At 43.9% G+C, this 27,989-nt stretch overlaps 1 protein-coding gene across 4 annotated transcripts in view; it reads right to left on the reverse strand.

Moving 5' to 3' along the window:
• The window catches only part of vn (membrane-bound neuregulin protein vein), a 166,027-nt gene that overhangs the window by 59,122 nt on the left and 78,916 nt on the right, over nt 1–27,989 (reverse strand). For all 4 annotated transcript variants that reach the window (XR_013063086.1, XR_013063085.1, XR_013063084.1 and 1 more), the window contains exon 2: nt 7,578–7,740. Coding sequence is in view for 1 of the 4 variants with exons in the window: in XM_034330107.2 (XP_034185998.2) it covers nt 7,578–7,740 (163 nt within the window). In the remaining 3 variants the exon portion in view is untranslated. The remainder of the gene's footprint in view (nt 1–7,577; nt 7,741–27,989) is intronic.

Below are 27,989 nucleotides of genomic sequence, written 5' to 3' on the forward strand. Positions count from 1 at the left end.
TAATTACCTCGAACAGATTGCACAGTTTCCTTCGTACTTACGGAAATAAAATTACGGTCAGTCGATGCATTTTCCTCTCGAAGGAATCTATAAATATTTGACTGGAAGCAAGAGTACCGCAGTAACTTAACCACCCCCCCATCCTTTTCCCACCCTCTTCAACCATTGCGGATCAACCGTGGAAAATCGCCAGTTGATTTCACCTCCCCGTACTTCTGCCCACGTTCGCAGTCCAACCTCGTTTTCCACCTGGAGGATTTCGGCAGGGTAAACCAGCCGATAGGCCACTGTCATTGGACCACATCCAAGTGCCGTTGCGATTGCAACAACGACCAAGTAGAAAGAAAAAAAAAAGAGTACCACCAAGAGTGTAACTGGGCTGGGAAACCTTACGGACTTCTTGCTAGAACAAGGATAGCTAAAATTATCCTACAAGGAAATCTCTACAGGACTAAATTAGATTTGCATCGATATCCGTATTTTAATGATAAAATTTCGGGAGTCGCGATGGTGTTAGGAATGATAAGGAAGGAATAATCGTTGACAAGGGATAGCATAGAAAATAAGGGTGGAAACAACACGTTAGACACGCGGTTGTAGCGGAATTTTGAAACTGGCAGGTATCAGCCTGTTTCTAACCTTTCCTTACGTATTTTTCCTCCATCCTCGGAAGGAAGAGAGCAGCGACTTAATCGTGTTTGGCCGGTGTCCAGGACACGAGCAAAGTTACCAGAAGCTTCTCCAGAGCTAGTCACGGTTATCCCGAAAACTACGTTTGTTTCATCCGGAGATGCAGCCGGTTACGAACGCTGCCTGCTCGTTTGCTCGTTAATTCCCTTCCTCTACTCTAGATTCGTTCTTTTTCCTTCGCCAGCCAGTTTGCTCGACTCGGTGGCTGCCATACTTTTTTTTTTTTTCTATTCCCCTCTCTACCCCTCTCTCTTTTTTCTCTTACCAACACACGATTCTACGGCCCATTCCTACGCGATTGTTCCGCGCTTTTTCAGCCGCAGTAATCCCCTGGCAGTGACCGGATAGACGCTCGCCAAAAGAGCCGCCCTTAAAGTGCCTCCCATGGGTGAATTTTTCTTTTTTTTTTTCCTTCCTTTTTTTTTTTTTACCGACTGCTATCGTCGAACCGCGAATCCAACGGCTGAACCGGAATTTCGACCTCGACGTGGAAACTTGGTGCACAGAAAGGGCTGCTTTCCGGAGGGAATTTCCTTAAATCAACGCCCGACAGTCCCTTGACGTTATGACGGACAAACGTTTTTATCAGACTTCAAAGGAGACAAACTATAGTTGATTGTCAACGTTCGTGAAGAACAGGTTGAAAGAGGAAATTCACGGACGATCGATAGTTATTTTTGAACTTTCGTGTTCTACCATTAGAATGTAACGAGTTCGCGAAAGAAGCGTTCACAAAATTAATAATCTATCAAATAATTCCAAAGTAACGGAGTTGGCATTATTGGATGTATTTTATTAATCACCCAGTCGAGCAAGTTTCCTCGATTCATTATGAATTTTACTTCAACTTTCTCGTTACTTTTAAATAATGAATTCGTAACGTCCTTGTAATAGGATTTCGTAACACTTTGTCGAAATAATTTTATGCTCTCGTTACAAGTTTAACCACTAATGGACTGTTCTCTATGTGAAAGTTAATGCTATTGTAATCCCTGGAAATCCATGAAAAGTAAAGTGAAATGGGGAGATTCAAGCTCGAATCTTTTATTATGTCCGTGGTATGTTGCTTTATCGACTTTGTCGTCGCTAATACACTCATTTCTACCTCTTTTCCCTGCAATTCTCAAGTCCTAAAGTAACTAGAATTTTCATTTTCGGAGCAGCCTGTTCCTCGGAAAGGATCTGCGTTCGACAAGCCGGTTTTCCAAAGGGATGAAAACGGTTCGGGCGCAGGGGGTGGCGCTTTTAATAGGGAGGGGAATTTTCACGCGCGTGCAGCGAGGCGAACGCATACACACGGGAAGCGGAGATTCGAGGAATAATAGTTGCGAGTTTGTTCGCCGTGCTCGTTCACCACCTTCCGTGGCGAGTATTTTTACAGCACTCGTATTCCAGGCTCGTTTAAAAGTTACTGTCACTTGTCCAGGTGAAACGAAAAAAAAAAAAAAAAAGAAAGAAAAAAAGAAAAACAGGAAAAAGTAAAAATCTCGCATAGGCAGTCAGAGATGAGAAGAGGGTTGAAGAGAGTACGTTAGTTGGCGCGTCCGTTTTATCTCCGGCATCCACGCGAAATTGCTACAATACGCACTTTATTTCCTTTGTACGTTTAAGGCGAGAAGCTTCCCGACGAACTGCTCTCGCGTGCTGTGCCTCGCGACTGGGACAGACTCGTTTGAAACCGGATAAAACGACGCTTTGCCTTCGACGAACTCGTTGCGACTCGTCGCTGAATTGCCGCCACTTTGATGAACGAGCACAAAGTTTCTTTGAAAATAGAACAGCTCGCACGCGTTAACTAGGGGAATCGGGATGAAGAAGTCGTCGAGCTTGCTTCTTCAGAAATTCAGCACAAGAGTTTCCACTGTTCCGTTGATAGGATTTTCAAGACGCGAATTACCTTTATTCTCTCTTGTCCGTCTAGTGATTCTCAACACCATTCGAAAGGAAGAATATTTCATCATATTTTCCGTCACTTTTCAATTTCTTCGCTGTGTAATTGGGGCGGCGTTAAAGCGTGGATAAAATGACACGTAATCCCCTAACGAGGATGAAACGGTAAACACGCGTTTAATTTTGAAAATTTTATGAAAAATATCAAGTTCGTTCCGGGACGGTGTACGTTTGCGAAGATTCACGGGAATTTTTCAACGTTATTATTCCACGGGGATGGTTAATTTTATCGCGGGGCTGTTGAAAAGAGACGGTGTATAGATGCGACCAAATTTCTTGAGACCGGGAGGCGAGAGGTAAACAAAGCAGCAAAGTCAACAGGATTTTTAACAGGCAATTTAGAGTTCGCTCGGGGACCATTATCCAAGAGGGGGATCTTTATGCGCGTCGCGCTTCGTTACAAACACTCTTCAACATCGTTGGAGATGCTCGAAAGCGTGGTAATCATAAACTTTATCTCGACGGCTGGCATCAAGTAGCTGAGTTCCGTTTTACCAAGCGCCCGCTTTTCCTCCACCCTCGTACCTCTCTGCCGCTAGCTCGTTCGAAAGCCGACCAATAAAAAGAACGCAAAGACCGGCGAACATTTGCATACGCTCGCAAACTATCCCGCATTTTTTTCTCTTCGATAAATATATATTCCCCGGGTGCGGAGATTAGCCTCGGATCAGCAGCCGGCCACCGGAATCAAATGCAGATTTACGCAAAATAGGATTCTACCCTCTTTATTCCCTCTCAGCCAATCGACTTTTCATCCTTTTTATTCCAATCAGATATTTATTTATAACTTTCATATTCAGTTGGGTAAGAAACTAGTCGCGTCTACGAAATGATACTCTACGAATCAGCAAGTAGAAGATGTTCGCGTTTGATCAGACGCGGTCTCTACGGAATTTCTTAGCGTTCGAAACTTTTCTCTCGAAGCTTCGTCACTCGTAAAAGCAAGGAGAGTGGCATCCGGTGTAGGTAGACGAGGTATCGTTTTAAATATTTCCCCGTACCAGCCATCGTTCGATGCTCGGAGGCATATTATACCCGAGCCGTGAACGAGAAGACTTCACCGATCCGTTCGCGTATTTCCATTTTCTTGTTTATCGGATCGCGAACGTTTGTGCACCGATGTCCCGTTTGTTTGCGCATAAATATTGATGTCACGAGCCCTCGGACCGGTTCGTTTCGAACTTGAACGAAGTTTCACCTTGGATGAAAGGAGACAGTTAAGAGCGATTGAAGTGTACTTTGTCAACAGTGCCGTTTTGCGATAATTAACGTGGAGGGTAGGTTAAGGCACTCGAAGAACCTGCTGCTCGTTCGTTCAGGGGGTGCTTAAGTGATTGAAGGTAATAAGAAATGGATTCATTCCTTGCGAAAACTTTAATGTTTCGACGTAATAAGGAATGAAATTTTTTATTGCCACAACTTAGGGAAGACGAATAAGTTTGAAAGTAATAAGAAATTAATTTCTTCCCCTTGAAAACTTGCCCATCGCGGATATTACATTGAGAAATGATCTTTCAAGATTTGAAATTTGCCCAGGTGAATGTTATACTTTGCTGATCGAATCGATAGGTGATGGATCAGAGTAGGCCGACAAAAGAATAATCGATAAGCCACGAAATTAATTAGTACTAGAACGACGAGTCGACGTTGACTCATTATTATTCATTCGAATGTAAATGAATTCGCGCGAATTAGAACATAAAATAATCTTTCTAGCTGCTCGTTTCACAAAGCTTTGTGTATCTCGACGCCACAAACACTTTGTCATCGCAAAACTCTGTCTTTGTACCGTCGTAACCGTCGCTTTGACTTCACTTTATCACTGTTAACAAGCTTTTCAACGATAGGAAACCGTCGAATCCGCTTTCCATTAAACACTTTGACTGTCACGTTCAATACTTTTACATGACGCGTGAATTTTCATAGCAACTTGGTGTTCATTTCTGAAAAAGAAAAAAAGATAGTAATTCCATATTTTAAACTTATTCCTTTTGAAAAGTACAAAATAAAGAACGCCAGCTTTACTCTCTCAGCAGCAGTTACATTCCTGTATAAAAGTTCTCTGAGAAGATTTTACAGCAAGGATCAGGGGGATTAAAATTCATGAGAGTTGGTGTCTTTGTGGGGTACCGGTTCGCCTGTTCTCCTCGCAATTATAACATTTACCCGTTGATTTACGAGTAAGGGAGTGGTAAAGAACGCTTCGCGGGAAGCACCCTCGATAAGGGTGCACCCTCTTACGCGACGGTGCACTTTTGTCAGCCTGTTACCTACCGCGGCGTACTTACGGATGACAAATTAGCGAGATAACTACTGCGCGCCGGATAATAAACGCCCAGGAACACGGTTGTACGTAACGGCGACGCACGAACGTGATAATTTCGGAATAATTGCCAGCCGCAACCGTCGGCATTGATCAAACTTCAAGCTGAAACGTGCGATTCGTCTTTCCGTGGATACGCGAATCGTGACCAGCCGATTCTGTCGCTTGATTAATTGTTAATATTAATCCATTGCCGGACAGGATATCGGCTCGGTTTCCGCCAGTCGTTCGTCATATCGACACCGTCCACTTTGTCCGGATTAATTTTCAACCGAGCCGAGATGGCCGAGGGGAAAGATTAATCGGCGACTTGTGGCGCTCGTAATCAATGTTAAATTGAAGAAAAACATTTCAGCAACGATTGATCCATTACTTTGTCAAATTCAAAGTTGCAATTATATGAAAGTTCTAACGGTACATTAAGAACGTCATTAATAAATTGAATATTAAGAAAAGAAAACGTTTTTCAAAGAAATTCGACGGGACAAATCTTCGTTTTCTCGTCGAGTTTTTCTTTCTCGTTGAGGAGCTACGGGTTGGCTGTCGCGTGTTAGGCGAGCTTTCACGCAAACTTGTTTATTACTTAATTCGATTGACGCGTAATTTTGAGCTGTATCGGGGAGGGGGGGGGGCTTTCAAGTTAATTGAATGCCCGTGGAAAATTAATGTCGCGAGGCAACGTCGAGACTCCTTTCAGAGCTTTCTCACCCTTCGACCCTTTTTGCCGTCTACTCGTGCCAACCGTTTCCTATCGGCTTGAAATTTCTTGTCGTCGCCAAAGAAACGCGTCTCCGAAGCAGACGGCTAGAAAACAGATTGTATTATCAAAGTTTCTTCGCTGCGGTCAAAACTATCGCGCGAATGCTCCCGATTCTTGTCGGAAAATATCCCTGATACCTTTTAACGTTTCTTCCGTTCGAGGAAAGCGTGGAAAACTCTGATCACGTACCGTTCAACCTTCGAACACGAAGCGGATCGGCCGCGTACAGAGTCGAGGAGAGTTTTACGCGCGTAACAGCTCGGACACGTTCGATTTTACGAGGAGAGTTCGTGTTTCGCGGACAGTAATTGAAAATTACGACGAGGCCCCACGCGTCTACGACCTCCTGGAAACATCGTCACGAGATTTTTCTTTTCTGATTTTACGCCCGCGTCGGATGAAAAAAAACTCCATTCATTTTCTTTTTTATTCTTTCACAATTACCCTCGTACGTCCGGTTTTTAAAATGGAATAGATGTTACAATTGTAAGGTAATTAACGACGGACAGCCGGTGTAAGAAAAGTTGAAAGAGAATATGAAATCAAAAGGAAAGGATGATCGAATCGTAACGTCGATTAATTATACTAGTGTCTTCATTAAAAATTCTGTAGGATGATGTAAAATCTTTTTAACGCGACGTTCATTTCCCACCTTCCATTTCTCCAGTCTTTTCCCCCATTGTTTTTCTGACGCGTTCCGGTCTGTCGCTCTTGCAAAAAGTAAAAAGGAAAAAAGAAAAATCCATTTTTGTCCCGTCTCTAATTACTCGGGAGTATTCATTAAAAATTCGATAAAAAAAAAAAAATCCCAGGCGACGAGGCATTCGCTTCAAGTGCCACTTTTCCATCGATTCGTCGGTTTTCGCGAGCTTTCCAAAGCGCTTCCTTCGCGAGCTTCAACTAATTACAAACGTTGAATATCGTTGAAAGCGGACACTCTGGCAAAGCCTTCGAATTGAATTAAAAACTACTGTCAATCTAATTTTCTCAGATACTTTGAATTCGAGAGACGGTGACAAGGTTTTTATTTTCATGGCAGATGGTAGCAAAATAAAAAATAAAAAAAGGAAACGGAACGTATGATTTCCATTTTAATGGTTTCTCGCGACGCGTGTGTGTCTGCGTTGTCGCTGGTGGCAGCACACGAATACATCATCTTTAAACAGTAACAGCAGCTACGAAATCTTTGCCAACGGTTGAATCATCAGAGAAGAGAGCTCTCTCGCTATAATCGTTTCTTCGTGGATAGTAAATCCGGCCGAAAGGCCGTCTGAAATTATTACAGCTCGCAGGGCCGTGCCAACCACGTTCGTGGAACCATGTGGGAAATTTACAAACTGACAATCGTGTTAATACGTTCGAGACACGTGCTCGAAGCTTACGTTATTAACGCGTTCCAACGATCTTGACATTTTCTTTTCTTTTCTTGGTCTTTCAATTCTCTGGATCATCTGCGAACGGTTTAACACTGTGCTAGCTTTTTTACCGGAGCATCTTGAAGCGAGAACTTTTCTTTCGTGGACATTGAAAGTAGAGGTTGACGATTGATTTAACAAATAGATATTTTGCGGACGATTTAATTTAACTGGAACTCCGGTAAGGAACAGTAACGATATCGCGAAATTGGGTATAATGACGGCGATTATGTTGTTTCGATCGATCGACCAGAGGCACGCGACACTGGGCCAGGAACGGATGTCACGCGAGATATTATTCTTGGCAACGATATTAGGTGACTGTTGAATCAGGAAAGAGAATAACGATACGAAAATTAGCCAGTCGTGCCAAATATCAGACAACATTGTTAAATTTATGTCTGAACATCCTGTGATTCCGTGAAGATAAATTACTCACCGTTTGTGCTGAATCCTGAGACCTCTGCGGGGGTGCAACGGTATGCCGTCTTTCAGCCAGTGCACCCTCGGGGGCGGAGAACCCCTCGTTCGGCATACTAGCTTCACTCTCTCCCTTAACCTCGCTATCGAGTCCCTGAGTTCGGACAACGTAACCTCCCTCACTGAAATCAAAATAACATCGCACTCGTTAAAATCGTCGCGCGACTGTAAAAAGGGTGGATAACGAAACGTGAAAAGCGATTAAATAAAGAAGAGAAAAAAAAGAAATTCTAACGCATAATGAATTTCGCGACGGCTAAATCCGTGGCGCTGAAAGAGAATTCTTAAAACGGCTACTTTCCAACTCGCCGTCCAACTACGTGTCTCGAAGTTCCGGCAAAAACTTCCGGCGAAATCCAACTCTCGGAGTTTTAATAAACTTTTCGAGAGCCAGTAGTTCTCACCGTCGAAAGAAACTCCGCGAAGCAATACGCGTCTTAAATCGCGCGATCTTCGATGGCGGAAAGAAATTTGCAGCGGGGAAAAAAAGCAATCTCTTTTCTTTCTTCTTTTTTTTTTTTTCTCACCCTCTTCGATCCTTTTTGTAAGCTTCTTAAGCAATCTTGCGCCCTCCGATCCGTGGACAAAGTTCGAGGACAATCGTATCAAAAGCTATTTTTCAGTAATTACATTTATTATTCCAACGTTTCGGGGCATCGAGTTGCCCAGTTATTTTCTAGTTTATTCGTTTTAGCTTCGCTACGATCGGTTGAAATGAAAAATACCTGAAACGGGATACTTTGCTTTGAAGAGTCGCATAGGATGCTTTTTCTCTTAAGAACACGACACCTCGAACTATTGATTTTATCGAAGTGTTGTATTTCGATTGTGAAAAGAACGGAATAAACGCGATAGATTATCGAGTAACAACTTTGAAAGCCGATCGACCCGAAGCACACCATTCAACGCTTTTAAACGTTTTAGAATCGCCTTGTTTTAATAGTTCGAACGCAATCTGTTCAAACATTTATCAGCAAGGTGGTGTGTATATGTATAAGGGAAGTTTAATATTGTAAGATTTTCCAAGGATCTTTCTGTTCGACGAGCAATTACTTTGACTAACGAGTTGTCGCGTGTATTCACAGGATACCCTGTATACGGTGGCATCACAATAGCAAGCAGCTGTCGCGATCATAAATTGGGCACACGTTGAAGAAAAATGGGTCATCGGAGATTCTAATTTTAGAGCAGCAGAAAGCTGCTTTCGCGAGGTCGTTGATTGTATCGCGAGTAATGTAAAGGGTACAGGCTTTGCTTTACTCGTCCCTTTGTCATCGTTTCTTTACGCTCTTTTGTTAACGCCGAAGATATTGTCCTTAATAAGCCACCTACTTTCATGAATTTTCTATGCAACGACCTTGACGGCACTCGTTGAAATTACGACGATCAGTTGAGCAGTTAATTAACCTGCAAAAATTCGGATGCACTTTGAAAGAAACATTGTTCTTTTCTTCATTTCTCTTTCAACTAGAAATGACGTTTGCGTATGAAATTTTGCAAACTAATCCGAACACGTGTAAACAGAGTTATTAATTTAGTTTATTTCGGGTAAATTTGCAGGGACAAATCATTTCGTGGAAATTTCATACGCGTGTAAATCCAGCTTAACGTTTCTTGTAAACAGTACAAACATTTGGACAGCCGATTTGGTTTACCGGCTGATTTCAAAACGATTTCACGGATCTCATTTAAAAGGGAACAGAAGCGTGATAGAAGCACGTTTAATCCCAATTCATCGTTCCCCAACGCGTGCACAGTTGTAAAAGCGAGGCTCGCCGCGTTCCTTTTGCATCGTCTCGCAATTTTTCAGCAACGTTCCCGTCTTCTTCGTCGAGCCGTGTTTTGACTAGCGTGCTCGCCGTAATTACGCCAGCTTACTCTGCCCCTCGCCAGCCAAAACGCGACGCTCGAATTATCCTCGACGTTCCGCGTCGCGACGAGAACGCCTCCGGGCATTTAATACGTTTCCATCAATGTCGTCGTCCTCGTCGTTGTCAGACGGCGGCGTTATTCGAAACTGTCCGTGTCCGCTTCGTATTCGTAACGCTTCTGATACCTTCTCCTTCCTTCTTGTATCTTACTAACAAAGTCTGGAGATTCGATGGTTAACGTTACACGGTGACTACGGATCCAACGAGACTGGACGTGATGACTGGGACGTGGGGAAAACGGCAACACGATGAAAAAACATCGAAATATTTTCAATCATCAATTTTAGCGCAATAATAATCTCGATTGTATTCAAACACAAAAGAGAACTTTAAAATTATCAACACCAGGATGAAATTTCAACTACAAAAAGTTAAGCTATTATTTATTGAATAAATAAAACGCTGAATTTCAGTTAACAAAGCATTTTCGAGAGGTAAAAACTTCTACAATAAAAGCATATTTTCAAATGAAATAATAAAACATGGGATATTCAACGTTAGTTCGAAAATATCAGTAGCAAGTAGTACGAGTCAACGCATCGAGATCTGACACGTATCATAACTTGGTAAATAACAATTCAAGTCTCAAATTTCACCATGCATCGTTTCTATTGGTAAAACGTGTTTGTTGAAAGTATTTGCAGAAATCAGTTTCCCGAGTTAATATGGATATCGAGGTTTTGATAGGAGCGCAGTAGAACGGGTCAACGCATGGGTAAACGTCTATGCTACTTTCAAGCATTCTTCCATTCACAGTTACTGGGGCGGGATAAATTTATTTTTCAGACTTTGACCTCGTATCTTAAGATTTTGTTAGCCATTATTGTGCTTCCAAAAAGGCTTTCAATTAATTTTTTTAGCACAGAATGCACTAGTTTTGCGGAATTTTTTTGCCATTCTTCTTCTGAAGCATTTTTAAGGCTTTCTTTGTTGATTGCGCTGTGTTTTCTTCCATTTTCTTCCGAATATACTCTATTTAAATTTAAATCCAGAAACTGGGAGGGAAAGAAAGGCTATTTAGGAGTACTATACGAAGTGGACCATGCAAAATAAGCCATCTACTTATCTTGCCTAGCAATAGCGGTAAGAAAGAAATTTTCATATGTAATTTAAATGGTATTAATGGTCGATTTCTGTATTGCACCAACATTCTTTCTCGTCAGGTGGTGATTGTTCGAAGAAATAAAATTGTCTTGAAATTTCTAGTCGGATTAAATGACGAGTATATTAATTCGGGGCTATAGTTAAAGTGCTTTTACGCGTCCCGTTGAAAGCGGTCGAGAGTCCGGCCATTGGCTGAAAATTCACTTGGAGCCAAGAGTATTCCGCGTCTGATTCCCGCCGGCCAGGCCAGTCTATTCGTTATTAAGCGGTTAGGTATGCGCGAGAATGGAGGAAACGGGAGGGAAGCATCGGGGAAAACGGGACAGAGCGAAGGGTGGATAGAGGGTTAGAGAGGCAGAAAACGAGCAACAGATGGGACGAAGCGCGGTGCGGCGAATAGAAAGAGCCGAAAGGTGGACGTTCCCGGTATCCCCCTGTTGCCGCAGGGGACGCGTGGTCCTCGCTGCGAAACGTCATTTAACGATTAGCCGTGCGAACTGACGCCGAAATTCAAATTTAAATGGCACTCGCGGGAGACTCGATGGAGCTGGATCGTTCGAGGCTCGAATTTATGCTGGAATTGCGGAGCAATTCTCTTGGCAACCACGACAGAGACGATGCGAAGTAAATTGAACAAGGGAAAGGAAAGAAATATTAACTCGGCTAGATTTCTGTTGTGATTTATAAACGAAAAGGAAAAGCAATAATATCAATGCCGGATCGATTGAAAGTATCTAATTGAAAGGGAAGCTTCCACGAACTCTTTCATCTCCGAGATGATATTCATTTGCCCGCTGCCCATCGATCTGGTTGAGGAATAGACGCAGAGGTGTTGCGAAACGGGATGAAAGAACAGAAGAAAAGCTTCCTTTCGAAGGAAAGCAACGCTATTGAGAAAGAAGCGACGATTAAACGTTTTCAATTCTTCGTCTTTGCTCGACCGGCTCTCTCGTCTTCGCCGAGCCGGCAACATTTTTTATCGTTCCGGTTGAAAGCGAGGGATTTAACAAAAAGCAAAGATCTCTAGGGAAGACGGGCGTACACATTCAATATCTACTTGTCGACTTTGCGGGCAACTACTTGGGAACGTGTACACGTATCAGGAGCTTTAGAGACGATGAAACTTTTAGAGGAAGTTTAGCATGAATTTTTTAGATGTGCATAGTACTCGCGTGCTCTACAGATCGTATTGGCGAGAAGAAAAGCGCTGAGGCAGAAGTGAAAAGAATGAAAAGAAGAAGAAGAAGAAAAAAAAAAAGGAACAACACGAAATCTGTCGAGCGGCGTGTCAGAGGCCTGCTACGAGGGATGAAACACGCCGAGCGACCGGCAAAGAGAGCAGGCGAGGTTGATTAATGAACGCGTCGCCGAAAGAGCAAAATAACAAATAGCACGTTGCCACGTTGCCCTCGGGCTAACGCAAATGGCGGACGTTCGAGGCTGGGCTGAAACCGTGGGGGTTGCGGCAACCGGTCATGCCTCTTGCTTGATTCATAGTTCCCGCGGTGCACCGACGGCTTGTGACGAGCTGCAACCCCCGTGTTAGGCCTCCGCCATGCGCCCTCGATAATTGATTGTCTCGCGCCCTCTGGCTTTGTTCTGTTTTTTTTCCCCCCTTTTTTTTTTTACCTCTTTCCCTTTGTTTTATTTTGTCTAGCTACTGCCACAGGCTGACGATTATTGCATTCCTAGTTCGCTAGTAAACCGTGTCCCTTTGGGAGAATGCATTGTGATTCCTGACGTTTGTTAGTGAAGTTGAACAATTGGTGCACGAATTTCTGTACCTGAATGTTTATTAGCGAAAATTTTTGATAGATCGTATCGCGTGTCCGAACGGAATCGAAGCAAATCGAACAAGTATTTCCGGCCACGGGGCACTCGAAAGGGCGCGTAGTCGCGCGAGCTCGTTAGCGGGAGAATTAAACGACGCCGGGAGGGAGGAAAGTTGCCTGATTTGTTCCCCGTAATTCACGAACTTGCCTACTAACCGTAAAATCTGGCGAACTTTTCTCGAACGGGCCGAACTTCTTCTCAGTTCGTTACTCTCGTATAGCTCGAAGCGGGCCAAAGTGCCGTAAATGGGAAAGGGTGCAAGACGCTTCGAGTTTTCCCTTCCGTTTCTGGAACGTCGCCGTTGAATCGTACCGGTAGCTGATCGTCGTCGTTCCAACCCCTTCGAAGGAACCCTCGATTCTGCTTCGCAACCTGCACCCTGCGTAATTAGTTACCCCGTCAAAATCCTCGGCTTGTAGATTAGCAATGATAATAGTTGTTTCCATGTTAAAAGGCAACCGTAATGAAAATATCCCCTTTGAACCTTCTAAATAAGAATACTCTGTTAATTCTAAAAGGAACGAGCAGTTAATAAACATTAGCCAGAGAAATTACAGCGCTGCTTTTACCTCGTTTCTTTCGATTAAAGGATAGACTGGAAGCGCGTTGCTTTGAAAAAGAGAAAAAGGAAAGAAAAGGAAGAGAAAGTAGAATTGGTTGGCGGTGTTTTCCGTTTTAATTGCAACCGGCGCCAAGATCGAGCGGGTTAACGAGATGCCGCGTTACTGCCGGCTCAGATTATACCCCCGTCTGTTTCTCGTTTCGTTTTCACGAGCCATCGATTAACGCCAGCGCGGCAGACAGTGGATAATATTATGAGGATAGTCTGGACTTGAACGATGATCATTCGCCTCGGTCGTTTCGTCGCGAGACTCGGCGTCTCTTTCTTCATTTGATAGTATCTTTCGGGCCGTTTCACTGGAAAATGTCGATGCCTGGCTGGAATTTCAGTCCGCGTTGATTAAAACGCTTGCCGGTTCGCTTTATCGCGTTAATCAAGCGAAAGGGTGCTCTAGGTTAGAGGCTAATTCGAAGGATAAGACCTCGAGAACGGCGGAGTCGGAATCGACGTTTGCTTTATTGCCACGGTAAAACGGATGAGGAAGATGAAAGTTCGAAAGACGCGAAACAAAAGGGAATTACGGATACACAGAGAGAGAGAGAGAGAGAGAGAGAGAGGAAAGTTTGAGGGTCTTGCGGTTTCCGGTGGCGCCTCCTGAATACTGCGGTTACCTTTGCCCCGAGGCTCGAAACGCGCTACTTGCTTCAGAATCTTCCGATTCTACAGTCAGATGCTTTGCTCGTTTGCGCGTACAAAGAAAGACGAGCAAATTAATCCTACGACTCCGCTGTGATTTGTTTTTATAACGATTGTTCGTGTCGTTCACGAAAAAATCGATATTCCTTATTGTGTCGATGGAAATTCATATGGAATTATAAGCAGTGCGAGTAGCGTCGATTTAACGTCGCTCGATGGCAAAAAAATACAGCGCTCACCGTTTTTCCATTTGCCGGTCGTTATCGATGCTCGTTAACAACGACAAATCCACTTACGAAGTTAAGCCGACGCGTCGCTGCGAACCGATAGCAGCCGCCTCGTAATTTTACAATTATTCCTCCGCAATTTTTCATCCGACAATTTACGAGTTACACTTCGGTAAAAACGAAGAGACCGAAGTAGAGACACGTAGGGGTAAAAAGAGAAGAACGACGAGCAACGAGAAGGGATGAGGGAAAAAAGGAAAGAAGGGGGATCGGAGAGGGTGAGAGTCGCGCATAACCGTAGCGCGACGTTCGATAAATTGCCTCCAGCTTCTTTTTACTCCACCCATGATATTTTATTTACCAGGGAAATGTATCTCCGCGCTCGCGTGCCGCGGGAATCGTTTTAAAACCGAGGCCTTTTTTTCGGCAATCTCGCGAATCACGGACGCAGTTTCCGATATTCCATCGTTTTTCTTCTTTTTCGGTCGGACCACCTTGCCGACCGCAATATCCTCGAAATCCCATCTACGCGGCTGGAACGCATTATCTCGCTGGAAAGGGGTAATTAAAAATGCAGCGAATCGATGAATAAATCGTTAGAGGGAACTGAAACCATACCGGCCTGTTTGTGCGGTTTATAATTGCGTTTATATTCAGTGCAATGAAACGCGGTGGATTTTCTAAACCGCCAGCTGAACCGTGAAATTTAATGAGCTTTAATAAGCGATGAACGCTTTAGCACGGTTATTGATAGTCTTAAATCAAGTTCGTTGGAACGTATTACAAATTCTGAAAAGCTTTTCAGCTTATTAGAAAATATTTCGAGGAAAAGAATGAATCTCGTTATTTTTAACGAAACAAGATATCGTACGAAATATCTGAAAACCATCTATCGATATAAAGAAGGTTCGTTACAACGCGTGACGAAAGCTCGTTGAATTATCGATGACTGGATGAGGAACGATCGATGGTACACGGGATCGTGCAGTTGAAAACGTGGTATTCCCGATAAATTAACCGGAAGGAAGAAGAGTCGGTCGCGTGCAAACGGGTCTGCTTCATTATGCAAGGGAAAAAGAATGGTGCAGATGGTGTAGAAGAAGGAGAAGTCGTTTCACGATCGTCACAAAGCTGGAATTTGCTTTCTTGCACCGGTGACGTGTCTATCGGTCGAGATAGGGGCTCGTTAAACGCTTCGAAGCATTCTTTCGTTCGAGTTTATTGCGCCATCGTTTCTTCCACCACTCTGTCCCTCGTCCACGATAACTTTTATATCCGACGTCTCGGTGGGTAGGGGTGGAAAAATTGCCGGCAATTTCAGCGAGTCCCGGAAACGAAAGTTCAGCAACCGGTTTCGATCCGTCTTCCGCTACCCCTTCGATCCGATCGCTCTTAACTCTTTCCCTATGGCACTGGACTTGCCGAAAAACTTTTACTTCTGATTTCTTTCAAAGTAGAAATCGATCGCATCGAAAATTATTATACTTTGAGAATATTTATGCATTTTCGCCTCTCGTTATCGAACGGAAAGCAATTTTGAATAAAAATCATTCAATCTTCTTTTGCTCTGTCAGCTTCGATGTGAAAACTTTAATTTTACGAATTTAATGACAGATCACGTCCAGCAATACGAAACGAAATGTCAATTTACAGTAGCATTAATAAGACAGCAAAAGGACGTTATGCCAGCGATGACGTTTTGAAAAACGACAGACGCTGATCGATCGAATGCCCCTGCTGTGCCAGGTGGGATCGGTTATCGTTGAAATTTTCAGCGTGCAATCTAGGAAATCGAAAAATAGAGAAGGCGAGTAATACTGGAATCTGTGAAACACGAAACGAATCACGAAGATAGCCTGCACACACTATGGTAGGCCGTCACGAGGGGGAGGGTTGTTACCGTTCATCGTGTTTCCATCAGGTGAGCAGCGCACCAACGGGCTTTCGATTTTCCGTACGTCAGGAAAAATTGCGAAAGCCCAGGGGGATTCGTGCGAGGTTTCTCGAGAAAAATTCGACCAACCATTGCGGCCGCTGCGTTTCTCTCGATATCGCAAGACCGGCAAGCTGCATCTTCTTCGTTTTACGTTCGACAAGAACGTAAGATGATTTTTCCTCGAATCCACTGCACTCTTGATACCGCTCTTAAAATTACTACGAGATAGCCTAATCCTCTGAGTAACCTGAATGAAAAATTTTTCTCTCACCGAAAATTCTTTTCATCCAGTCAAAAGCTGAGAAGCACGAAGGCTGTTTGCGAGTGACACGAGATATCGGTTATAGAATAGCTTCTAAAAACACTTGTACCCGTTCACGCACGAAATATCAGGATCGTCAGCGTAGAGGAATCAATCTAGGAACGGAAGTTGCTCCATCCGTGGCAAGCTCGAGGGCTCAGCCCTTGCGGCGGTACACTTTTATCGAACGAGAAGAAGCCGCGCGTTTACGTAATTCCACGTCGTGAAAGGGTGACGGCGAAGGACGCGAACTACGGTGAAAATAGATCCGTTACTTCTACCACGGAATAGATCCGTAGCTTTTACGAAAGAGAGTCTGCCTCGTGTATCAGGTAATTTGATGCGACGTCGCGTAAAGAAGTAATTTGCCGAAGAAAACGCGAACCTCGCGGAGCTCGACAAACATCGCGACGATCGGACGAGGAAAACGTTTCACCGATTTCGTTTGACGTTGAAATTGAAAATTTCTCTTTTTATATAAAACTAAAAATAGATTAGCCATAGAGAATTCACGAGTGTAACGTTTCTGACGGGTTTTATATAAAATTTAATAAGGGTCGAAAGTGTAAGTTGGAACGGCAGTGTAATTTAACCGGAAGCGGTGGCTCGTTTCGCGTTGTCCGGTGCTATCGATCGCCACGGTAAATAATATATAAACGCTTTGTGCCGTGCTGGACGAGCCACGTATTTTTATCGTGAACGTTACCAAAGTTTCGCCCGGAATGACCGTCGTTCCTTTTGAAAAACTTTTACATCCGGAAGTTGAGCGTCGCATCTGCTACTCTCGTTGGATACCCCCAACGATATCAAAGGCTTTCAGACTGAAATTGGAAATCGTTGTTGTTCGAACGTTTCTTCAAACATCATAGAATCGAACTGTATCGTCGTAGCAGGGTAGAATTCCAAGTATCAGGGTAGCTAACGAAATTCTTCAACATTTTGCAAACCCGCTATAAATCTGAAACGTAACGTTAAATACAACAAAGTGTCTTAAGATGTTTTCGTAGATAAATGATTATTTTATCGCGCACGCCATTTGATTAAATTTCATCAACGTGTACGCAGCCTTCCGACCTCGGAAACATTGTAAGCCCGCGGCCTATAAACACTTGTCCATGATGTAAACAACTTTCCGCTTCGTGTATTTGCCGAGAGGCAGAGCGTTGGAGAGAGCGCGTCGACACACACCGTCTGTAATTTATCGTTACAAGAATGGTGAATCCAGAGCGAGAGGCGAGAGCCAAGTCGAATTTCGACGTCGAAAGGAATGCACGCGATTCGTAATCATTCCCGACACGATCGCGTTTCGAGAGTTTTCCTAAACTCGCGAATCACATCGCGAACGACGCGACACGCGCGTCGCCACTTTGAAAAGGGTCCACGTAAGCTGAAAATTTCTGGCTTGTCTAGTTTCCGGCTTTGTTCGGACCATTGTAACGCTCGTGAAGGACCCTTGTTTTACAGCTCCGGGCTAGATTACCGTGAATAAGTGCCGTGTACGGACGAGTGGTGTCCTGCAGCTGCCAGACGTCGCGACGATTCTCCAATTACAGGTAAAAATCTTTGTAGACGAACGTCGTTTACGAAAGATCATTGTTATTTAAGAAATGTTCGCGAAGACTATCGTGCGATACGATAATGGATCTTTCAAGTAGATTTTCAGAAAATTTCTTGGATAAAGTTTGATCGGGGTTGGATAGAAAGTGTCTGTAATTTTATCCTGTTTCACGCGATGCACTTTCCTCGCTGCACGGACCGTTCTTCTTCTCCTTTTCGGCCTTTCTATTTCGGTTTGCCGTAGATTACAACCGGTAGCGCGGACTCGAACTATTATTAGGCGATGCTCCCTCTCTTCTAGATCGTATTATTTGTTTGACCTCGCTTTCTCGAGCGACTCCTCTCGAGAAAACCTCTTCTCTTCTACTCAACAGATCGTGAACGATCGACTAAACGTTTCGAAGGAAAACCTTTTGTGTTTTTATACCCCTTGGAATCCAGTTAATTCGATTTTATTAAATCCACCTTATACATATATCAATTTCTTATAATTCCGAAAGATATTTCAAGTGGTCTTTAAGGAAAGAAAAACAAAGTGGAAGAAGGTAATTGAAACAACAGAGTTATCGTTCCTTTCACGACCCCCTGCCGTGCTTTTCCCTTGAACTTTGACTAGCAAAAGCATAAACAGCTCGTGGAATGCCATGGGGGAAGCATTGGCAAGTGTTAAGTTAAATAAACACTCGTAACAGCGGGGTACGAGGCTGGGTTTACAATGGTAACGAGTACCAGCTACGCGGAGGGTGGATGATGCCTCTCGTGACTAAACTCTTCAAACGCTAACTTTCTGCTCGTCAATAAATTCGTCAAGCTAAATAAGACGTTTCCCAAAAATATTTCAAATTACTCGTATTATTGAACGCGTACTCTGCGGGTTACGAGGTGGTTGGAAAAAAAAGCGAAGTGTTAAAAAAACACGGAAGAAAATTACAGCAACCAGCGTGGATTAATAATTCAGGTGAAATTCCAAGAAGTCGTGAAAAGAGGTAACTGGTATAACGAAGGGAATTTCTACGAGAAGGAAATATCACGGTGAATACGTGCAACGTTACATAGACGGTTCGATAAATTGTTAAGAACCTTAGAGAAACGTCTTCACAATTTCCATCTCTATTGCAGAGTTTCTAAAAGGAAACCCTACGTCGCCGGATGTCTGAGATTAAATCGGAAATCCGAAGGGAAAGCGTGTCGTAACAATTCCTTGGTGTTAAAACACGAGAACATGGTTCAGTATAATCGTCGTTATTTAATGAAGCAATAATTGGTACCCTTTTGTACGTTGCGTCGCGAGTTTCTACCTCTTGCGTCTCACTACATTAGGCGCTTTTCTTGCTGAAACTTATTACATTGCACGGGCTGGCGGGCTTCTTTTCCCGCGGCTTCTTTGTCTCTCTCGGTAACCTCGTTTCTTATGAATTAATCTCGACATTGCCCGGAAAGCCGGCTCGACTCGCCTCTGTTCGCCTCGCAGACGCCTACTTTCCGAGGAAACGAACGTGGAAGTTTAACGAGGAAAATCTCGTTGGAAAGAATCCCGTCCGTGGGGTGCGCTCGATTTCAACGTCGTACTCGATAACAGATCAAAAAGTTCATTAACCGTTTTACGATTATAAACGAGCGAAAATTAATTTTCCCTTTTCTATGTTACGAGGGGATGAAAAAAAAAAAAGAAAAGGAAAAAAATGTCACTGGACAAGGGTAGCTAAAGGCGAGAAGATAACTCGCTGCTAGACAAGGGACACGATGTTCAGGCGTCGATAGTTTAATCGATGCTGCACGAGATTAGCGAGCGACTGCGTTAATGCTCGTCGCCATTAAGCGCGTACTTAGCGTAGTGTGCGAGCAGACAAGTGGAGAGGGTGTAGGTTTGGTGAGACAGAGAGAGATAGACACACAGGAAGTAGATAGACACGGGTCAAAGCCGTTTTCTGGCCAGCATCGAGTCGACAAATCCGTTTAGCTCTTGCAACCCAGTCTCTCATCGAGAATTTACTCGCTCGATATGTCTTGAACGTCATTTATCCATCATCCTAATAAATCCCCTTCATTTATAACAGTTTAATGAGAATAACGAATGGGAGCAGCAAAGATAAAAATCAATTTCGGATAGAAAATTATGATCTCTTTCTTGGTTCTCAATAAAAGGTTGTAAGAGATCGTTAGGGGAGGAAATAATTTCTTAGCACGTGTCCGATGTACGCGCATCGAAAACAGCTTCCCCATGCGTGTGTAGGAGAAATTAGTTGGCGCACGTGATTATCCGTGGAGGGACGCACCCTTCTGACGGAAAGTACCCCCGGGGTAGGGATCGGTTAAACGATAAGCGGCAAACATTCATACTAAAGACGTGGTTTCCTAAACGAGAAGCGATGTATTTTTGAAATATCCAAACCGGAGATGAGCATATTTACCGACAACAAATGACCGTCGATTATTCCGTTACGATATAGCCACTTCCTTATTTTGTAAATTCCTTTCCGAGTGGACGTAACACGAGCAAAGAGCAATTTTCTCTCAACGTCTGTCCTCGCTTCACGCTTACGTAACTCGCGTTCGCAACGAGACAACCGCGTCGAATCGACGGAAGATCAAAGGCTGCAAACATCGTTTTCGTCATGGTGTCCTTTGTGCGGCAGGTCGAATCGTCGACAACGAAGCAAAGTGTACTTAAAGGGAACGTGGACAGTCTCGAGACGAAATTTAACGAGCCAGGATCCGTGTCGGTTCTGAGACCAAAACAGAATTCAGCCCGTATGTTCGATCCTGAATTTATGCAGGATCCAATGGAATCGGATTAACTAGTAGACCTGGCTTACATCGTGTCGTCGATGAAACGAAATTCTGCTACCTTTGTAATCTGCGTTAAGCAGTCTCGAATGGGTATATGGGAATTTTAAGCGAATGATACGCGATGAAATTTTCCAATTACTTGTAAACGTAATCCATCGGATTGTTTTGTTGTAATTTGACGGTGTTTGAAATATTTCGTTGTCAAAGCGGAAGATTTTCCCTACAGTTTCGGTGATATCGATGTGTAGGACGGGAGCGCGGAACAAGTGGAAACGGTCTTGTTATGATCAGACGCGGGGACCAATTCATTCGCATCGATTTTCGTTAATTCCGCGACAATTGGCGCGCGGCCTCTGCTCGAAACAATTTTATCGGGCTGGAACAAACGGCCGTTTCGTTATTCTCATTTTCTTTCCGCCCTTTAACTCGAATTCACGGGCTTTTTATAAACGTCGGATTAAGGAATTAGCGAAAGCCGAAGGGAAGCTTTTCCTCGAATAATTACGTAGTACACAGAGTGTTACACATTAATTTGCACTGACAATGAATCAGAAACGATTGCGTGTATATATTCAAACTAAGAAATAATTCCTTCGTTATTTATGTTTTAACCGAATAAATCCTTCGAATTAAAGGGTAACGAAACATTTGTATCTCGTGTGTCGGAAGGATCGTTGACGGCTACTGGTTCGTTCAAAATATTTGCACCCGTTTGATCATTTCAATGTTTTACGCGACGAAGCAAAAGTGTCGCGAGGATGAATTCAACGGAACAAGTTACGCGGAAACACAAGGAGAAAGTGCTCTCAATCGTAGCCGGGAGGGCTGGCTAATGGCACTCGAGTCTGAAAACGTTACAGGGAACCGCATTTACTTAGAGGGTTATCCCCCGCCACTGCACTCGACCCATTAAACCGCGACAGCGGCGTAATAAAGCGATATTGTGAAGGGTCGCGACGTGCTTGCACGTCAATGCGCCTAAGTAGCTGAACAAAAAGATGAAAAAAAAAAAAAACTTTTCATTCGACCCATTCGTCAACTTCCAACCCGTGCGTTTTTATTCGACGAACACGAGGAATCTTCGATCGCGTTGTACGCGTGAATTTAGAAAATTAAATTATTCCGATTTCATTATTTTACATCGGAAGACGGTTTTCTTCGGGGGGTAGGGAAAAAATGTTGCCTAGCAGAAACAGTAGCGATCGAATTTCAAAAGATCGAGTTCCTTACAATGTCGTAACAATGTGGAGAAGAGACTCTTAGACGGTAGGAGGGTAAGGTATTTCTAATTTAAACGTAGCCAAGCAAAGAATAGGAAAGGACGCGACGCGTTTCTAGCTTTAAAGCCGCGTTCACAGCACCGGTGGGCGGAGAAGAACGAAAGAAAAGACGTTGCGATCGAGCGAAACAAGAAAGCTTCGAGTATACCCTTTCTCCGCCCTTTCTTTCTTACAATTGCTTTTGCACGTTTCTGTCCCGACGGTACACGCGCTTTCGAATTCGAAGTTTTTTGTATCTTTAGCCAGGGTCGACGATCTCGTTTGAATCCGTTCTCTGTATTTCGCCTCGATAGAATTTTTTTCAGAAATTAAGGAAAATAAATGGTAAATTTCACTAAGACAAGTTGGTAGTTGGAAAAGATTGATACGCGGATTCGATCATCTCGAATTCGTTCCTTTCCGTTTCTCTCGAAGATACTAGTCGATCCCTCGCAACGACGGGAACTGCTATTACAATTTCAAAAACGTACCCTTATCGAGCGAGAGGACTCATCCGTTTGAATAAATTCCTTGCTCGCGGCGATCAACAGAGAATCCATTCTCTGTCGATTCCCTGTCGACCCGACGGTGCTCGAATATCTTCGTAAACGCTCTAGAGATTTCGAGAACCCCTTTGACACGCGATGGAACAGGCGAAAACCTCGTTGTCTTTGTCCTGTCGGAACGGACCCGTTTATCCCGTCCCGACTTCGAATTAAAATTGAATATTTCCATCTTCGCGACTGCGAATTCCTTGAGAACTCCTTTCGAATAAATAACAAAACGACGAGAGGGGTTGCCGTTGTGAAGATGAAGAAAAGAGCAAGAGGGAAATGATAAAAGTGGCTTTGGGGAGTTCTCTGAGGTCATAGGGAGTGGAAAAAGAAATTTCTGCCAGAAATGATGTTTTCTATCTTTTCTGGCTTTTTTTCAAAATTACATGGATGAAAATGTAAGGACTATAAATGATTGAATTGAAAGTAAATTACATCTGTGAGAGGAGGAAAAAGTAGGGAAGAAAGCTAGGAGTTCTTGTTTGTCTACTTTCGATACATTATCATAGAATAGATATCGCTGAAGCAACGTGTATCGGTAAACACTGACCCTAATACTATAATCTATCTTTTTGCTGATCCTGGAAAATGCATGGAAATTGTTTGCGGAAAACGACGACCTAATCATCGATCGCTATGGCTCGATAAAATGTTTCTCAGCGAACAAAGCTTCTCCTGCAATTCGTATTCGAGTTAGTAAAATTTCTTTGGATACAGATAATCTCTGAATAATTAAAATGGTACGAAAAAAAAAGGGTTAAGGTTACTCGTTCGCGACTGTCATTGAAGCTAAACAGAAACTGACTGTCGGATGAGAAACAATGCACAATTGTTGGCGGAGCAGCAACGAACGAACGCGTTAGCAGAAGCGATCTCAGAGCGACGATGAAGAAGGAAACATCTCCGGTTGGATCTCGTTTTGTACGATTCAGGCTGGTTGTTTGAATTCGAACAGACGCGAGTAGAAGCGTGTAGCTGCACGCGCGATCGTGTGTCATCGAGACGGCGTAACGAGAGTTTACGCGGCAGAACGAGACTACGAAGCCACTCGCTCATGGTTCAAGCTTGCAGAGTGTCTGTTTACGCCTGGAGAACCGCGGGAATTCGAGAATGAGTACGTGTGTATTGTTATAGCAGGCCCCTAGGTGATTTCCCTCTATGCGCGGTGCCACATATATATCCTAACGTTTCCGTGGATCATGCAAAGCTCCAGCTTTTCAGACTAAACGAGAATGCGAACTGTGCTTGTTCCGCTGGAATAATTCGATGTACACAGACAATTATTACGAAAGTTGGACCTTTTGATGAAACATTTCACCCTACCAAGCCTTTCATCGAAGATCTTGACATTAGAATATCGAGAACGATCCATTTTTTTTGGGCCCGGATCGATAACTTTGGATCGATGCAACGAGGAATTGAAGAGGAACGGAATCGAGGTGAAACGCAAGTTCGATTCCAACGGGAACAGCTAGGAATCTACCCGTGGGAGAACGTCCCGAAGTCGATCGATCAATTTCCAACGACGTGGATGCAGCAACCTTCGAATACGATGTTCGTGCGGCTCTCTCGCGACGAAACGGACGCGAATTCTCGAGGGGACCAGGGCGGCGAGCGGTGAAGCTTTCGAAAGAAACGTTGAATGGGACGGTGGAAAGGAATCCAAAGTAAAAGGGTCGAGAACGACGACGCTGGAAATACGAGGAACAGATCGCTAAACAAATAGAACCGGCGAGTGACGATTGAAAGAAGAAATTGATGTGGAAGGGAGCGGAAAATCGACGGGGGTTGGAGGGACAAATAGACGGAGATTCGTGAACGTCGAAGCAAGAAAAAATAGTATTTTAACCGTGCTGAAATGAGAAGAAAAATTTGGCAAATTTCTGTACAGATTTTTGTTCGCATTTAACCAACCAATTTCTGTTCTTCAAAGTTCATATATAAATAAAAAATACCCTGTTACCGATGAAACAGACTTCAATTTTTGTAACGATGCAGCTACGAATATAACTTAATGAATAAACTCGTCGAGCAAATATTTCGTAACAGTGGAGAAAATAAAAACGGTAGAAAAGGACACAGCATGGGATCTGAAAAGCAAGAGAAAAGAAGAGGAAAAAAAATTCCAAGCTTTCCACGAAGCATTCTCGATTCCATCGGGCTCTCGTCTGGAAGGGTGGTGGTGGCTGGCATTATTCGGCCACGACGTTTCTCTCCGTGGCCCGAGTTGCATCCCCAAGGGCCAGAGGCTTGTGCAGGTGCCTAAGATCCACACCGGCAACTCTTCTCTTCTCTTCTCGTCTCTTCGTGTACTCGTGCACGTACATTCTCATATATCTATACGAGCAAGAGGACGAGCGGCAGCGCGTCAAGGCTTTAATGGGATTCTATTTACGGGGTTCGTGCCCTGGCTAGGCAAACACTCGTTCCTCCATCCTCCTACCTTCTTCTCCTGGCCCTCTTTCCCTCGAAACGTTCCAGCGCGTCTGCTTCTTGCCACCGCATCTTCCATTCTCCTCCTCCTCCTCCACTGCCGCCTTCTTCTTCTTCTTCTTCAGCTTCTCTTTCTGACATAGCACCAACGAAGCCCGCCTTCCTCTAACTCGGCCTCTTTTGCGTTTTCCAGTTTAGAAGGTGCCACTTCGCGTTACGGAGAACCCTCTCCTCTTCCTGCTTTCCTAAATCGCTCACAAGACTGTAATTAAACTAATCCGAACCGCGTCCACGACAAAAGGGTAATGTTTCATTCTACATATGTATACTCTTCAGGTACATAGAAATTCCTTCTTCGGATTTCAATTTCCGACGAACCATGTTTAGTTTCCGAATTGCGAAATCTTCGCGACCCAGTCGTTTCTCTCCACTTCTCGTTGAATAATCTACGCGACTAGCTGTGCTAATATTTCAAGGTTGGAATGGGCCCCACGGTTCGCAAATCCCCATTACGTATTAAACGCGACGCAGCTCCGAATCCTGCTTCACGACAGGGCTCATGATAATTTTACCGTGCTACCGTTTGATTTATGAGCGGCACGGAGTGGCCATCTTATTCATCTAGAATTATTCATCGCTACCCCTTCCTTCTTAATCCTTAACCGTTCTCAATAATTCTGACCCTATTTCGCAATTCTCAATTTACAAAAAAAGAAGAGAAAAATTGAATCAAGATGGAATACCAAGTTACGAAAAAATTCTTTTGCATACGGAACTAGGATCCTTAAAAACTGTAGGAGAAAGGTTACAGGAATGTTGGAAGAAGTAAAGTTCGTAACTTGATGTACATTTTTCTATCCTCCTGTGGGATGTCTGGGGGTCAAACAATCGAGTTGCCTCGGCCAGTAGTAAAGTAGAAGAGAAACTGAACGTTTAATTTTTCATAGTCCCCCGGTGTCGGTCTATTTTCGCGATCGTTTCGAAAGTTTGCTGGTTAGAAAACACGGCGCGCGTCCGTTTCTCGATCACCATTAGAAACAGCGAAGAAAATTCCAAAAGCAACGCCAGCAGTTTCGTTCGAGTAAGTTGAAATTCGAAAAAACGATCACGATCATAGGAAGAAAGGTTTTCTCGTATAATTCGGCAGTGAAGGAAGGCTAGATAACGCAGAGGCGAGCCGTTTAGTCGTTGCTATCGCGTACTTTTATCCGGTATTCGGCGTTGGTTCGCGTTCTCGATCGCGAAACGACCGATCGACGGGCCAAACACGAACGAACGAAACAGCCGGCGCGATCGTTTCTGGCAAAGAAATCTGCCATGTGCCAGTGCCAAATCGAATTCCATCGAGAGAGGAACGCCATCGGCAGGAAAGGAATTTAGGAAAAACCGTATGGATCGGTGAGATGGGTCGGTCGAGAACGAGAGACGGACGTGTACGTCTCGTCGAAGACAAAAGGAGTAACTTGGAGAGTTTCGGATGGTAACGACAACGATGTGCAAGGAACCGTAAGCTGAACTTCGAGCTACGATGGAAATTTCCTGACGAGAGTGATCTGTGCACCGGTTTCGCTCGGTTCCTCTCGTCAACGAAGAAACACGCTCGCTTCCGGAATGATTCATTTACCATTCAAAGCGAATGGAGAAGTTACCCTGGGCAAGAAACTTCTTTGCTTGTCGAATAAGTGCTGCGAGACGCTTTCGGTTATGTGGAGAACCATTGAGATGGATCAGAAATGCCTTTGTCGCAGAATTGAAGATTGATTTGCAATGTAGTCTAGTTATTCAGAGTTGCCCTGAATCTGCATTGTTTAGCAAATACTAACGAGACTATCAAAGCCCCGACAGAATGGCAAATTAATTGAAATCGTTGTGAAAGTTTCAAATATCGAAACTTGATAAACTAATGTCGTTAATTATTATTTCGTATGGTTGTCAGAATTTCGTCGAGCAACACGCGAAACGAAACGATCAGAATTGTAATTCGCTATTGCGTGTCGATTAGCGTGCAATTAGAGAAACGAGAGACGCATGTCGATCGGCTGTTTAGAAGGTTGTAGATTCCACGGATTGGATGATCGAAATTTGTCACGCTACGACCCCCTTTTGTCAAGATCATTAACTGTCATTAGTCGGCCGCTGGTTGGATTCGTATTTCACGGATGGTGAACGGACGAGTGGTGGTCGATCGACGATTGCGCCGCAGAGAATATTCATCGAGGGGGGGACAGGGAGGGTATTTATTGTAAACGGGACGCAACGATCGTGGCCGCAAATTGATTTCACACGATGACGGCCGACCGAGTCGGAAAAGTGACGCCCGTCCGACCGCCTATTCGATGATTCGATCCAATTAATCGCGCGTGCCGTTTTCGCACGTTTCCAGAATCCTACCAATCGCCGGGAATTTTCCGCGTTGGAATTTATCCGTAGCCCAGTTTCGCGTGAAAAACGAAGAGACGGATATTTCACGCGTTTCGAAATCGATTACCGGCTAAAAGAACGACAAAAGCCTTAGCCAGACGTTCAGTTTTCTAGATTCAGGCGCAAAACAACGCATGATGGTTTTCCAACCTTTTCTCATCCTCCAACGCTTCCACTGTTTTTCGGCTTTTTTACTCTCTGTTTTTTTTTTTATTTCAACAAAATGCCACTCTCGCGAAAGGCACACGAGGGATTCGCAAGCGACACGATGTGGCTGGCGGAACGCCAATTTTGCAGCTCGTCGATAGGACTCTTCACGCGCGATAAGTGCACTCGGGTTCCAACACGCGTCAATGAAAATTCGCGGCCGATGCTATTATCAGAGAAATCGCGGCTACGCGTTGTAACGCTTCCGACAGATAACAGCTACACCGTTCACGCGCTATTTACGTGTTCGATACTCTCTTCAACCCTCGCGAGTGTACACACTGATTCACTTTGTTTCTCCACGGTATCGGTTCGTTGCTTTCTTTCAACGAAAATCGGAGCTCGCGATAACTCGAACCATCGACGAGATCCTGATTCGATAAATGGATTCGGGTCGAAAATAATGAACGATATTTCCAGCGTGTAGTCGTTGAAACGCGCGTAAGTAGAACGATCCCTCATAAATCAGACATCGATATCCTGAAATATGTATTAACCATTTTATAAGCAAAAAGAAAGAAAAAAAAAAAACGAGGTCGAACCGTCGAAAATTATCGTCT

The sequence above is a fragment of the Osmia lignaria genome, chromosome 2, assembly GCF_051020975.1.
Source record: "Osmia lignaria lignaria isolate PbOS001 chromosome 2, iyOsmLign1, whole genome shotgun sequence".
Taxonomy (NCBI): Eukaryota; Metazoa; Arthropoda; class Insecta; order Hymenoptera; family Megachilidae; genus Osmia; species Osmia lignaria.